The sequence below is a fragment of the Pantherophis guttatus genome, chromosome 3, assembly GCF_059756535.1.
Source record: "Pantherophis guttatus breed Tessera chromosome 3, ASM5975653v1, whole genome shotgun sequence".
Classification (NCBI taxonomy): Eukaryota; Metazoa; Chordata; class Lepidosauria; order Squamata; family Colubridae; genus Pantherophis; species Pantherophis guttatus.
The window spans coordinates 186,476,758-186,492,872 of NC_142065.1; the positions used below are offsets into that span (position 1 = coordinate 186,476,758).

Below are 16,115 nucleotides of genomic sequence, written 5' to 3' on the forward strand. Positions count from 1 at the left end.
TCTATACTTGTCTACTCAAACAAAAAAATGCTGTTAAATTTAATTAGATATACTCCATTGGACTGAGCCCTAGCTTAAACTGAGCTTGGTTTTAACTGGATTCTTAAAATTGATGTCCTTAATGTGCACTAGTTGTTCAAAATAGAGACTTGGTAGTACAGTGGTCTAAAGCACCCTGTTATTAAGACCAGCTGCCTGCAATTACTGCAGGTTCGAATCTCGCCAGGCTCAAGGTTGACTCAGCCTTCCATCCTTTCTAAGGTAGGTAAATTGAGGACCCAGTTGTGGGGGCAATAAGCTGACTTTGTATAAATATACAAAAAGGATGAAGGCTATTGCTTAGTGCATTGTAAGCCGCCCTGAGTCTCCGGAGAAGGGCGGCATATAAATCAAATTTAAAAAAAAAAGAATTGTGGGTGCCTCCCAGATGATTTTCAATTTTTTTTAGAGGGTTAAATTGGCCAGGGCCAAAATCAAAGAGCCTGAGATCAAATAAGCCCCTTATTTATTTATGCATATCCTACCTTTATTATTTTTCATAAATAGCTCAATCATCCTCCTGGGGTTCCCTCAAACCATTTACCGACTCCCATCAAAGTCTACCTCAGTTCCAGCAGTAGCAACTAGGTCTTTATGGCCTTCTGGAAGTCTAAAAGGTGGGGTTTTATTGGATCAATTGGGGGAAGGCATTCCACAGGATGAGTCCCACTAGGAGGCGATGTTTCAGGAAGGACCTGGAGCATGTACCAATTAAGAGATTGGATGAAGCTTCTTGGATGAGAAGTGAAACGTCTTCAAAGTGAGCCTGGTGGCACAGCAGACTAAAGCACTGTTATTAACATCAAGCTGTCTGCAATTACTGTAAATTCAAATCTCACCAGGCTCAAGGTTGACTCAGCCTTCCATCCTTTCTAAGGTAGGTTAAATGAGGACCCAGATTGTGGGGGCAATAAGCTGATTTTGTATAAATATACAAAAGTATGAAGGGTATTGCTTAACGCATTGTAAGCCGCCCTGAGTCTCCGGAGAAGGGCGGCATATAAATCAAATTAAAAAAAAGAAAAAGAAAAACCAGAAGTCCAGTTGCCTCTTGAAAAAGTACCTTTGGGATAACCATGACCTGAATGACTGAGAATCTCTATAGACATTAAGAGATTGAATGTATTTTTAAAACAAATTTAGAAGATTCCCCTTGCTCCTAAATGATACCTAGTTAAGCTTTTGATTTTTTTAAAAAATTATAGAATACAAGGCCAAATTCCAGATTATAAGAATGACTAATGTGTTCCTTAACCCTGGATGTTGTTTTAAGTATTGTAGATTTTTTGTTCTTGTAGTTATAACCTTGAATATGGGCAACTTGGAAATATTTCTCAGCAAATTGCATTGGAATTTGGTTTGGCAATTGTCCTGATTACCACAGCCTCCCCCCCTTTCCCCCCCCTTCTTTTTCTGTTGTTGCTTCTGTCCCAACTTCATTAAAGTTCATTACTTGGCATTTTCTGCAACTAGCAATAATATAGCCAGAGGTTATTTTCTTGGCAGGTATACTACAGTTAGTGTTCTATCATATAATACAGCAGTAAGTAATAGCATTCTAAGTATTCCAAGATAACAAAGGAACATATTGTGTACTGACATCATATTAGTGTGATATTCTGGTGTACACTAATGGAACTCTTGATTTGTGCATTACTTTCTCTTTTTGCTTTTCCTTTATATGATTTATATAAACAATTTACATGCTTTTCCATTATGTAATTTAGACTATTCATTCACTCATTTAGATCTTGACAGAATGAGTAACTTTGCATGTGTCTTTCTTTAGACCAAATAAAGTGTAACTATAATTTCTTTTTCTTTTTTACATAACCTGTCCTTGTATTTTTTAATATTGCATTTAGGGTATTAGATCTGGGTTGCAAATGTATGGTAAAAAAATATAGAGCTAGTTTGAGAAATGGTGCACTGCAGCCTTATATATAAACATATTGGAATCTGGTGTAAGTCATGGAATGTTTGTGAGCAATATCATGCAATGCCATTAATTATTCCAAATAACAAAAGCTTTCAAGGTCCAAAAATGATATTTTATTAGAAAGGGCCAGATTGCAGGAAATGTGAATTCTCATCATTATAATACAACTATTATACTGCATGACTTCTTAAAATAGCCCTAGAAGGGAATTCTTCCCATCAGTTATGTTTATATTTTCATAATGGCTTATATTATATCTTGTTCTCCAAATTTACCTTTTCTACAGGGCTGGCTTTTGCTATTCTATCATCAGTGCATCCGGTGTTTGGTTTATATGGATCATTCTTTCCTGCTATTATTTATGCCATATTTGGAATGGGTCGTCATGTTGCCCCAGGTAAGTTATTTCTAAATCCTAGTGGTTCAGTTTGTGTACTTCCTTTACATCAGGTGTGTCAAACTCGAGTCATCACGTCATAACGTGACGTGTTGGGACTTTTTTCTCCTTCGCTAAACTGGGCGTGGGCGTGGTCAGCGTGTGACGCATCCGGCTCGCGGGCTGGGAGTTTGACAGCCCTGCTTTATATCAACATTCTTTCCCTTTTTCATCCCCCTTCTTTTTCCTTTTTCCTATTTATGAAATTTTGGGGGAAATATGTGAAACAAGTTTAAAATATTCAAAATTATATTTCCTTCTTAAAATTCCTGGAGTTGAGGTATAGGATTGCTATTCACTTTATATGATAAGTCAATAGTAGGTTCATGAGATCCTTTATTTAGGTCTCTTTTCCCCCCCTTTTCTTTCCTATGAAGTTGTTCATATAGCTCAAAAGTGTCAGTCAACGTATTAGCAGTAGATGCCAAAGTTTTAGACTGCGCTCTTACCCAGCCCTACTTAGATATTGACTCTCTTGCTTACAGTGAATACAGTACAGGTGGTCCTCGACTTACAGCAGTTCATTTAGTATCCATTCAAAGTTACAAAGGCACTGAAAAAACTGATTTATGGCCATTTTTCACCCTTACAACCTTTGTACCATTCCCATGATCATGTGATCAAAATTCAGATGCTTGGCAACTGGTTCATACTTGTGACCGTTGCTGTGTCCCAAGGTCAGGCGATCCCCTTTTGCGACCTTCTGACAAGCAAAATCAACGGGGAAGCCAGATTCACTTAGCAACCATGTTACCAACTTATCAACTGCAGTGATTCACTTAACAACAGTGGCAAGAAAGGCCGTAAAATGGGGCAAAATTCACTTAACAAGTGTCTCACTTAACAACAGAAATTTTGGGCTCAGTTGTGGTCATAAGTCGAGGATTAGCTGTATGCTTTTCCACTGAGTAACAATCTTACTTCTCTTTTGATATCTTAGTTTGTTGCACTCTTCTTTTTTATTTTATTTTATGTATTCTAAAACAATGACAGTCTTCAACTTAATAATTAAAGACATTGACTTTTTAGAATGTGAAGCAGGCTTATTTCATAGAAGAAACCATCTGGTCTTAGTTATAGAAAACAATGGAGCTGGGTATGGGGTCATGTCTCCCATAATTCGATATGGGTTGAACATGATATAGGAGGAAGGTAAAGAATTGTGTCTTTCTGATATTGGGGACGGTGTCTCTTCACTTAAAATGCAGAGCTGTATGGAACCTCACACAAAGCTGAAAATCTCAACTACATGCACATTCTCCTTGGTTGTTATTATGCTTTCTGAGAAGCAGTTGTGTTCTTTTGAGTAATTGTGTGGCTCTTTGCAAATAGCCTGTGTGCCAAAAGTGCATTCAGCATTACATTTAACAATGTGGGAGCCATGTGGTCTGCTCGGATAGCAACCTCCCATCCAAAGTACATAGAATTTGCATCGGAATGTATCCAAAGCATTTTATTAAAGCTCTCTTGCCGCTCACTGGCAAGCTGGATTTGAATTTTGTGGCGAGTTCCTTGGAAGTGATGATAATGTTGAGTCAGCAGAATACATGTTATGTAGTTATTTCATTTTAAGTGTAAAAATTGCCCAACTGGGACACGATGCACTATTGGTTTCATTAAAAAAGACATTTATATTATCTTATACTTTGAAAAAATGTTGGAGGCACTTTGATTTTTTAAAGTGGTAAATATCTGAGTAGATATTTACAGATTCTGCTGCTGTTACAGTATTTAGTTTATATTTAAATGAAATAGGAATCAGCAGGATGAAAGAATTCTGTTGAAAGCCACGTTCTGAAACAGTAGTGGAAACAGATAAGCAAATATTAAGATAAGTTTTTAATTGCTATGTTTTCTTAAGTATCTGTTGGTTTGTTAAGGATGTGTTTGTTGTAAAAGTCTCAGATATAGAATAGAATAGAATTTTTTATTGGGCAAGTGTGATTGGACACAAGGAATTTGTCTTGGTGCATACGCTGTCAGAGTACATAAAAGAAAAGATACATTCGTCAAGAATCATAAGGTACAACACTTAATGATAGTCATAGGGAAACAGTCAATATAAATCTTAAGGATACCAGCAACAAGGTTACAGTCATACAGTCATAAGTGGGAGGAGATGGGTGATAGGAATGATGAGAAGATTAATAGTAATGCAGACTTAGTAACTAATTTGACAGTATTGAGGGAATTATTTGTTTAGCAGAGTGATGGCGTTCGGGAAAAAACTGCTCTTGTGACTAGTTGTTCTGGTGTGCATTTTGAGGGTAAGAGTTGAAACAGTTTATGTCCAGGATGCGAGGGGTCTGTAAATATTTTCACAGCCCTGTTTTTGACTCCTGCAGTATACAGGTCCTCAACTGAAGACAGGTTGGTAGTAATTGTTTTTTCTGCAGTTCTAATTATCCTCTGAAGTCTGTGTCTATCTTGTTGGGTTGCAGAACCAAACCAGACAGTTATAGAGGTGCAGATGACAGACTCAGTAATTCCTCTGTAGAACTGTATCAGCAGTATATATCAGAGATGAATAGGCCTCTGGCCTCAGGGCTATACAGGGGCTTCAAAATCCTTGACTTTACTTCTCAATAACTTTAAAAATTACTAAATTGTAACTGTTTGACTAGAGGAAGGAAGGAAGGAAGGAAGGAAGGAAGGAAGGAAGGAAGGAAGGAAGGAAGGAAGGAAGGAAGGAGATTACAGAATGACCATATTAATGATATTTAATTTTAAATAAAGCAAATATAAATTAAATTAAATCTTTCTATTACTTTTTTTCTACAGTTTTCATAATTTTCAGTTAGCATACTCGTTTGCTGTGCTATAAAAATTGTGCAGTTAATAGCTCCACCCTTTAGGAAGGGACCATATAAGAAGACATTCTTGCATCTATGACTGATGGATGCAAATTTAGTCCATAGAAAAGGGAAAGGTGTGTTTTTCAGGCTAAACTATTTGTCCACCTTGGTCTGTAGTGTGTGCCTGAACCCTCTAAAAACTGAGATAGAAGTCTTTTCTGTTGCATGCTGTTTCTTTTATACACACAATCAGCAACTGATTTCTCATGCAAAGAACCAGTTTCCACCTATGGTATTATAAACTATTTCTTTTCTCCTTATTTTATGCTAATATTTATGCAGTCTAGACCACTGCTGGACATCAAACTATCCCTGGAATTTAAAAAAAAAATTCAAATAAGCTTCAGCACAAGGATTGCATATATATGCAGTCATATGACTCATGTATATACAAAAAAAACAGTGAACAGTTTGTTGCCTAGAATTTGTATAATGTACAATGGAGTTCTCAATATGGAAATGAATGCTCACCACAAGAGGAAATGTATAAAGGTGATGTTTGCAGAAAGCAAAATGATGATGATGTTATCCATTCAGTCTTGTCTTACTCTTGGTGATTCTCTGAGCCAGGTCTCTTCACATCTTCTGATCTTTGCCCTACTTCTACGCTCTGGCTGGCATCAGCTCTGATGGTGGAAAGAAAAATATGCCAGGAAGACTTAGTGCTTAGGATATCTGGATATAGCTATGGCATTCTGACAATAATTAGAATTCAATCAACCAGTTAATAATTCAATATCACAACTTTCAGAAGTTCAAAATGGTTATAAAACATAACATGTTCAAAGAATTCAAGTTCATATTAGAATTAGTTGGACATAGTCTGGAATCATAGGACTATGGTTTATTTAACCATGATTTTGTTAAATGTGCCATAAATGAGAAAAGATCAAACATCATCATAATAAGACATGTTAAAATGCAGAGGTTGGGTTCACACAACATGTCATGTCCAAACCAAGCAAACTGAATCATGGCTTAGCTGTAAAGTTATTTCTTTTTTCCTAAGCAACTTAGAGTCATCTGATAGGAAATGAAAACTTCTTTCTTCTTTTGCAGGAACCTTTGCTCTGACCTCCTTGATTTCTGCAAATGCTGTTGAGCGTCTTGTTCCTCCCATAAACACCAATTTCACTTCAGACAATACATCTGAAGTATTGGGCTTATCTGAGTTTGAGATGCAGAGGATTGGAGTTGCTGCAGCAGTTTCACTACTAGGAGGGCTGATTCAAGTAAGTTTTTCAGAATAGCTGAATTTTATAAGTAGAAAAGTACGTAGTTCTTGTACTAAAATAGCAATAGCAATTAGACTTATTACCGCTTTACAGTGCTTTGCAGCCCTCTCTAAGCAGTTTACAGAGTCAGCCTATGGCCCCCAACATCTGGGTCCTCATTTTACCAAACTCAGAAGGACAGAAGGCTGAGTCAACCTTGAGCCGATGAGAATTGAAATGCCGGACTGCTGGCAGCGGGCAGTCAGCAGAAGTAGCCTGCAGTACTGCATTCTAATCACTGCGCCACCACAGTTTCCAGGAGAAGGAGGCCAACATGGAAGGATGTATTTCCACATGATTTGGGATTATATTTCACATATTCTATTAAAACATTATTTAATCATGATTTGTAATTTAAGTTGAAATTGATTTGTTTCACTTAACATGATAAATATAAACATGGCATACAAATCACAGTACTTAGGTTTTCACAACACACTGATTCAACGTTGAACAAAGTCTGCTTGGTGGGAGTAGATAATCTGTGCATCCCAGAGGTTAATAAATGATAACTCTGCCATTCTTAGGGAAGATAGCCAATGATGAGGTATGATGGAAGCTGTAATTCTCAATATCCCAAATGCCTCGGCTCTGTATATTTTTAAGCCAATTCTCTGGTTTAGCATGATTTATAACCCACAAAGGGGGCGACTGTGTTTGAGAAGAAGTGCTGTATCAGCAATGTTAATTTGGATGACTTTTGTATATGAAATGAATGGAAAAGACATCTTCTCCTTCACCTTGCATAGTAAATATTAGTGTAGTGTAGTGATGGCGAACATATGGCACACATGCCAGAAGTGGCACACAGCGCCCTCTCTGATAAGCTGTTGCCCCAGTTCAGTCCTGCTGCGCATGCATGTGTGCCTCCCGCCAGCCAGCTGGTCTTCAGGTCTCTGTCGCACATGCACAGGAGGCGGGGTGCTTGCGGGGCCCTGCACATGCATGGGCGGGTTGGGGTGCATGTGGGGGGCCCGCACACGCATGCACGGGGCACATGCGGGGTGCATCTGCATGCGTAGGGGTGGGGTGCATGCACAGGGGCCGTGTGCGCATTCCATTTGAGGGGTTTGGGCGTGCGCTTTGGGCACTCAGTCTGGAAAAGGTTAGCCATCACTGGTGTACTGTATGGCTGCATGTTCCACACTTACCATGCACAGTTTCATAAAAAAAGTCAATCATCTCAATAACTCTAGTGACTTTGCTTATATCATTTATAAATAAGCTCAAATAATCAGTTGCACGTATGCTCTCATATCTGGAAATGATAATTATGCTTCTTCCATTTTCATTCCATTGGTACAGATCAGGGGTGAAATGTAAAATGTGTTACCACCGGTTCTGTGGGCGTGGCTTGGTGGGGGGGTAATGTGACTGGGTGGGCGTGGCCAACTTTTTTTTTTTTAACTTTTCAAAGCATTTTTTCTAATGCTTTGAAAAGCCTCTGGCAATCAGGCAACAGCTGGGATCGCCAGAGAGGCTTTTTAAAAAATGCCTCTCTGCGGATCAGGCAACTCAGCTGGGATCGTCAGAGACTTTTCAAAGCATTTTTTTTACCACCTCTTTGGCCAAGAGGTTGCAGAAAAAAATTCTTCGAAAAGCTCTGAGGATCCCAGCTGAGCCGCGATCATCAGAGGCTTTTTTTTTTTTAACTTTTAAAAGCATTTTTTTTGTCAGAAGTAGTTGTAGAAAAAATGCTTTTAAAAGTAAAAAAAAAAGCCTCTGATGATCCTGCGATTCAGCTGAGCATGGTGGGGGGGGGGAGCACAGGGATTTTTGCTACCGGTTCTCCGAACCACCCGCCACCATTGCTACCAGTTCGGGCTATCCAGTAGAACCGGGAGCACTTCACCCTGTATAAATTCAGTCTTTAAAAATGTGAACATGTGAACGATGAAGAATAATTTGTATTGCTGAATGTTGCATGTTTATCTTTAAGAGTCTATGGCAAAATAGAAATGTGTGCATGGATCATATCCATAGTGAATTATTGGAGTATTCCAATTTTGTAACAAAAATGATTTTTATACAAATCGTATAACATATTAAGCGAGTCTCAGAAGCTTCAGCTTATATGCTTTCTTTCTGGTCAGTTAGAGGCTTTGCAAATTATACAACATCCAGCTCAAATCATCGATTGAATTATGAAATATTTAGAATTGATTTGGGAAAAAAGTGTACTTGTGTAGGCAGCTCTACATTGGTTTCAGAGGCACTCAGTTTTTCCAATATGAGAGTCAACTGAATCACCTTTGAATGTAATATCTGAATGAAATGTTATTGTAATAGAAATTGAACATATATTAGCAGTAGACCTGGCAATCTTTTTTGTTTTCTATACTAGCTCCTGGTGTGTTTAAAAGACTTCTCATTACTTGCTGATAAATATTATCAGAAAGAAAACGTATTTTATTCTCACTGAGCACGAACACAAAAACTAATCAGTGTTTTTTGTTCTAATCTTTGTTTATCCAATGGAGAAATAACACATGCTTTTGAATTGACCTACACTGGGTACGGAATTATGGAAATCTTTATTTCCTTTCAGAGTTTTATTCAATCTTTCTTCTCTCAGCAGTTTTGGTCTTCTTCTTTTTATCTCACTCTGTCTTTTTTCATCAGCTACAGTGCATCTTCCCAGAGATTTCCAAAAGTTGATAGCACACCATAGTTTTTAACGCAGCAAAAGAAATTGTTAAACACATGTGATTGGCGAGGGATCATATTCACTAATTCCTGCTGATATTTGTTTTGGACATCATTTTCATGGTTAACCTTGTTATGCGAACCTGATCAACTGCAGCTTGTATCACAAATCATGTTTTAACTGCTCATTGCCTAGATAGCCCAATGCACAAATGGTAAATGATGTTTTTGTTCTAAACGAAGGCCGATAGCCAAACTTGTCGAAATGTTCTGAATAGCTGCATTCATGCTCTGCTGAGAGTTTTTCTTTTTAAAAAGTATCAAATAATTCAAGAATGGCAAGGATCAGGAACAAATCCAAGCTGCTAAAGCTCTTGACCTTTATTTCCCAGACTATGATCTTCATATTTTAACTATAAACAGATAGATGGAGGATTAAGTGAAGGATGCCATATTTTTCTGGGAGTCGTATCACCTGTCCAAAATATTCTAACTTTCGCTTTTTAATGGCTTTGATTATTTCCCTTTGCTTTCCCGGGCAGCTTATCACCTCCTCATTTGTGATTTTGTTAACCCTATCATTATCTGTTGGATTATTTATGACAGTTGTACTGCCTCGTGGTCATATGATCACCATTTGTAACCTTCCCAGCTGACTTCTGACAAGCATAATCAACAGGGGAAGCAGATTCAATTAAAACTGCAATGATTCATAAAATGGGGCACAACTCACTTAACAATGGTCTTGCTTAGCAACAGAAATTATGGACTCCATTGTGGTTGTAAGGATTACCTGTATAGTAACTTTTAAGGGTAACTCATGTGACTTCTTTGGCTTAATATTTGTCCTATCCACAGAGCTTATGTTTGTACATTGGAATAACCTAAAGTCAATGAAGACAAATGGCCAGAGTCAGCTATTATAACTAACCTCAGCACAGAGCCGGGTGGTAAATTCATTTAGGGAAAAATATATATTTGTGTAAACACAAGAGAGATAGCATTTAATAAATGTATGAAAGTTAACATGGGTTGAAAGGCTATTCATGGGTGCAATGAGTAATGAAATAACTTCTACTTGATTAGCTGATGGATCTTTCTCATCTGCTATTTTTTTTTTTTAAAAAAGAATGCAAGTTAGCATTTCTCGTTCCTACATTAGAATCAGTAACTGCATCTGGATGCAATCTCTATTATATTTCTGGTTTCTCAGGTAGCAATGTTTATGCTACATTTGGGCAGTGCTACCTTCTTGCTAACAGAGCCAGTGATAAGTGCAATGACAACTGGTGCAGCTACGCACGTTGTGACTTCGCAAGTGAAGTATCTCCTGGGAATGAAAATGCCGTATATCTCAGGACCTCTGGGATTCTTTTATGTGAGTATATCGATAAATGTTTGTTGTGCTGTTTTGCTCATATTTGCATGCTTATTAAAGTTGCAGGATAAACTCTAAATACTATTGTGACTTTTTGGATCAGGCCTGACTCTGTTATCCATAATTGAAGTCAATTCTGGATGCAATTCTAGGTTTGTTATCTGATGCTATCTGGAACTTGCTGTGAGTTCTGAAGCCTAGCTACATTCTACTGATTAGTCTTCAAGATGACTAAATTGACTTCTTATTTAGAGAAAAGACAGTATCTATGTTCACTGTTGACTTTATAGACTTACTGAGTCTTTATAGACATTTTGCAGGAAACAGAAAAAAACATTATTTATCATTTTAATGATTAGAAAAAAGAGATAATAGAAAAAAAAGAGTGATTTTTTTGTTGTAATCATAGAGTAAGAGATAATCTTAGATATAATTGCTGTAAAGAAAATTGAAAGCAACTTATTTCTATTTCTTTTCATTCTCTAAGAGACATACAGGTGCTTAAGAAATATGAAATATAAATAAATAAAATTCTTATACTTTATACTTTTGGCTTTTTATTTTTTTCTTTCTTTACTTTATGTTAGTTCCTGTTAGTTTTTATCTTTGTCTCAAAAGACTTAATAAAAATGATATATATAAGAAAAGAAAAATATGAGTCCATTAGCCTGGCAAGTATCTTCCAGATAGATATCACACTTACATGGGAAAGGATCGTGTCACATCCATTTTTCAAAGTAGCTGTTTCCAGCTGTACTTGGCTATGCAGAATGTTGAAATATGCAATATTAAAAATAAAGTATACAACTTCCAAACCAGCTTGTTCAAGACAAGGCATGGCAGGATTCCACTTGACAGCTGAAATGCTGTGTAGCACATTTTCTGAAAATAAGAACAAGCTAAATAATATATAAATAATTCTTTAAAAGTGAATGCTCATATTTAGGACCTGATCTCTTATTTTTCTTACGAACAAGTTTCTGAATTAGATGATTCAAGACTTAGATTTAAATTATGTTTGTAAAGCAATTTCATTCTAAATCGGTGTTGCATTAGCCTGCCAAATGTTGGAGAAAAGCACTTTTTAGCAATTTAATGGGGGCTTTCTGCCTGTAAAATTGGATTTGTCAGTATAGGTTCCAATCTTTTGAATAAATCTGTTTGCTTTGATAGCTGCACCCATTTAAAACTTCAACCTTAATTGCTTTTCTTTGCAGTTATACTTTTTGGCATGCTAACTCTATGATGTCATTTGTATGTCTTAGTATGCACTATTCAATGATGTGGCTGAATTATATAATTGTTGGAGCTCTAATGTGCATCTCTGTTGGGGGTGTACTCTGCCAATTCAGTCTTGCCATGTTCATCAGCCACTGCTTCATCCTTCATCTGTTCAGAAAATCTGTTTGAGCTTTCCATTCCAAAAATAAACTTTGATTTGGGGTCCTGTGATGAATTTGCTTTTCTTTGCTGATTGGATGAATGTCACATGTCTACATTAGTTTTGAAAATGTTATCTATGCCACAGGTGATTCTTTTTGTGCTGCTATGACGATCTGTTGACTTGATTATGATTTAATTAAATGTCAACAAGGAACATAAAAGAACTTTATTGTCCTTTGGTATCACCAAGTGTCTTCCTCAAGAGTCTTATTGCATTTTTGTTGAAAAGTCCAAAATTCTCCACAACAACTTGCATGGGCTGACAAAGAGATTTAATCCCTCTATAATTCAGTTCTGGAAAACTAGAAATGGCAGTCTCAGTTTCTTTATGTTGTTGGACAAGGGCAATGGCTAATAAGAAGAGTAAGCAGTTAAGCTTGATGGTAGAGTTCACAGCAACCTGAAACCCACCAAATTACCTTTTTATTTGTAGAGGTCATCTTCAGTGGAATTATCATTAGGACTCTCTAGGTTCATTTTACAGCCATTTGTCTGGATTGGTATCGTGTCTTCTGCTTGAACAGTGGGTTGGACTAGAAGACTTCCAAAGTCCCTTCCAACTCTATTATTCTGTTTTGTTCTGAATTCCCATGAAGCTTTTGTCTTTGCTTGGAGAATCTTAGACCCTATTTGTGTGTGTGTGTGTGTGTGTGTGTGTGTGTGTGTGTGTGTGTGTGTGTGTTGAAGGTGAGCCTTAGAACTTGATATCACTGCCTTTCTTAAAATAGGCCTTGACTTGTGTCTCTGTCATTAATAGCAGATTCTTCTGTAGCTCATTGGCTATGAGTACTGATATTCCATGTCATAATTATTGATGTTTTTAAAATTAATATTAATTTTGGAAACTGTTACAAGCATAGTTGACTCAACTTACTATGCCAGTTGTCTACCTTATATCTTTTACATATTAAATAGTATATATTTGTGATCATCTAGATTTCTGTAGGTATATAAAGCAAATATCAAAGATTCATACTGTTTCCAGAAGTTTAAGAAACCACCTGGAAATTACAGGAAAGATGAATCATTTAGCAGAAGCCCCCCACTTTTCTCTAATAAAGATTTGAACTGAGTATGTATCTCTTCAGAAAACAAAAGAAATTCTATTGTTTGTGGAGGACATTGCTGGATCCAATTTATAATATTCAGGATTAGGTCTCAGTATCAGTATCATTAACTTCTTCATAACTGAATGTATCTTTAAATATTGCTTATTTATAAGGTATGATCTTTCTTTCCATATAGATTTATGCCTACATTTTTGAAAACATCAGATCCATTCAGCTGGAAACTGTGCTATTGTCTATATCTAGTATTGCCATATTAGTTCTTGTTAAAGAGCTAAATGAAAAATTTAAGAAGAAAATTAAAATAGTGGTTCCTATTGATTTGGTTCTGGTAAGTATGACTTTGGTAGGTACTGTATTGATAATTTGCTACAGTTCTTGATGCCTTCTGCTTATTTCATGAAACAAATGTGTATAGATTTAGCATTGTAATGATGTTATGGTAAATCTGCTGTGAATCAGTTCAAGTCTATTCTCAGCCAGGGCAATTGGTAGGATGACCAACACGCATACATGCACATGGACCAGGGGTGGGCTGCTGGGGGTTCGCAGGGGTTCGGGAGAACCTCTAGCTAAGATTCTGCGCAGTTCGGAGAACCGCCAAATCCCACTCCTGGCTGGCCTGGCTCACCCCATCCCACCCCTCCCAGGAGTCCCCACACAGCATGTTTTGGATGCAAGTAAGTGCAGGGCATGTGCGGAGGCTGAGGGAGGGCAAAAACCAGGCCTACTGGAAGTTCAGGAAGCCAGAAACGGGTCCGTTTCCTGCCTCCAGGGGGCCTTTGGAGCCTGGGGAGGCTATTTTCGCCCTCCCAGAGGCTTGAGGAAAGCCTCCAGAGCCTGGAGTTGACAAAAACGCCCCCCCCCCGCCATAGTGTAGGAAGCCGACTAGGCCATGCCCACCATGGCCATCCCCACCCAGCAACCGGGCAGAGAACCCCTTGCTAAAAATTTTGAAGCCCATCCCTGACATGGACATATATGAAGGTACGCAACAGGGCAGGAAGAAAGAAGAAGGGAGTGGTATGCTATGTATCATTTCTAAAAGGAAAGGCATGAATAAAAAAAATCTAACAAATACACAAACCAGCTACAATTTTATTTTATAATATAATTTATCATGTTACAGGATAATTAAAAATTAAAATTCCCAGGAAGCACCGTAAGTAAATAATTCTAGAAAACTTGACCATGTTTTTTTAAAAAAATCTTTTTCTTCTGCCTGTAATAATCAAATAAACAAAATGATGTTGATATGCTGCATGTCTCAAAGCCCACTGCCACAAAATTTGTATATTGTTTCTCATAAAACTTCTGAGAAAAATATTATGTTCTTATGAAAGAAAAAGATAATAAAGATTTAATCAATACTGTTTGTGCCCATTAATGTCAGTCAGACAATGTTGTGATATATAAGATAGGGTAATTAATTTGAAGAATGCCCCAATTTGTTTCTCTTAAAAATGTCAGATGAGCTAGCTACATTAATACTTTTTATTTAAATCAATATATATCCTGTGTTTCCAATGTAAAGATGTATAAATTTAATGCCAAATCACCATCTCCAGGCAGGTTAGGGCTGCCCAGGCAGAGAGTTTACTATATCCTAACCCGGGATTTTTACATCTTTAGAAAGGTGATACACTATATGACTCCTACCTTTTTTTTTTTCTGGTCCCACCACCACCTGGACTCCAGAAAGTATCTCTGGAAGGCTAGGGACCAGGGGTGGGTTCTAAATTTTTTTATTACCAGTTCTGTGGGCATGGCTTATTTTGTGGGTGTGGCTTGGTGGGGGGGGTAATGTGACTGGGTGGGCATGGCCAACTTTTTTTTTAACTTTTAAAAGCATTTTTTCTACAACCTTAAGAAGTTGCAGAAAAAAATGCTTTTAGAAGCCTCTGACGATCAGGCAACTCAGCTGGGATCGCCAGAAGCTTTTAAAGGCATTTTTTCCCCTACAACCTCTTCGGCCGAAGAAGTTGCAGAAAAAATGCTTTTAAAAGAAAAAAAAAGCCTCTGATGAGGTTGGCGGGGCAAGCGAGTGGCGACCGGGCCGGGGACCAGTTTGAGGGTGTGGCCAGCCAATGTTATTACCGGTTCTCTGAACTACTACAAATTTTACTACTGGTTCTTGCGAACCGGTGCGAACTGGGAGCAACTGACCACTGCTTGGGATTCTCTTAATAATATGAGTTATATAAAATGGTGCTGAGTATGGAATAGAATAGAATAACAGAGTTGGAAGGAACCTTGGAGGTCTTCTAGTCCAACCCCCTGCTTAGGCAGGAAACCCTACACCACTTCAGACAAATGGTTATCCAATATCTTCTTAAAAATTTCCAGTGTTGGAGCATTTACAACTTCTGGAGGCAAGTTGTTCCACTGATTAATTGTTCTAACTGTCAGGAAATTTCTCCTTAGTTCTAAGTTGCTTCTCTCCTTGATTACTTTCCATCCATTGCTTCTTGTCCTACCTTCAGGTGCTTTGAAGAATAGTTTGACTCCCTCTTCTTTGTGGCAGTCCCTGAGTTATTGGAACACTGCTATCATGTCTCCCCTAGTGCTTCATTTCATTAAACTAGACATACCCAGTTCCTGCAACTGGGAACTGGAGGGAACACATTTGGAATTCTAAAATATATTAAGACATGTCACTGAAGGAGGCATGGCTACAAGACTCCCATTGTGTTTTCCAAGAAACAATATGGCCTTTGGATCAAAGAACATTCCTTTATGTCTCCCCTGAACCCATAATCTGAGTCGATAATTATGGTATTCAACAAATGATCCCATCTCATAGTTGGCTGTATAGTTGATCTTAATCCATATGTCTAAGAAAGTAGAAAAACAGTTACGCTACTTCTTGTACTTTTAAAAAAAATAACCTTGTTTCAAATCACTTAATCTTTATTGTTGCTTGACAATAGGTAATTGCTACCTCTTTCATCTGCTATTCTGCTGACATGGAGCACAGTTTTGGCCTGGAAGTTGTGGGACATATTCCAAAAGGGTAATGAGTCTTCTATAAATAAGTT

The 16,115-nt window shown here is 37.6% G+C and overlaps 1 protein-coding gene across 1 annotated transcript in view; it reads left to right on the forward strand.

The window, feature by feature from the left end:
• SLC26A7 (solute carrier family 26 member 7) overlaps window positions 1-16,115 on the forward strand; it is a 61,220-nt gene that overhangs the window by 12,976 nt on the left and 32,129 nt on the right. Inside the window, exons 2-6 of the mRNA XM_060681906.2 lie at window positions 2,265-2,375; window positions 6,329-6,501; window positions 10,403-10,567; window positions 13,256-13,408; window positions 16,008-16,090. Coding sequence (XP_060537889.1) covers window positions 2,265-2,375; window positions 6,329-6,501; window positions 10,403-10,567; window positions 13,256-13,408; window positions 16,008-16,090 — 685 coding nt within the window. The remainder of the gene's footprint in view (window positions 1-2,264; window positions 2,376-6,328; window positions 6,502-10,402; window positions 10,568-13,255; window positions 13,409-16,007; window positions 16,091-16,115) is intronic.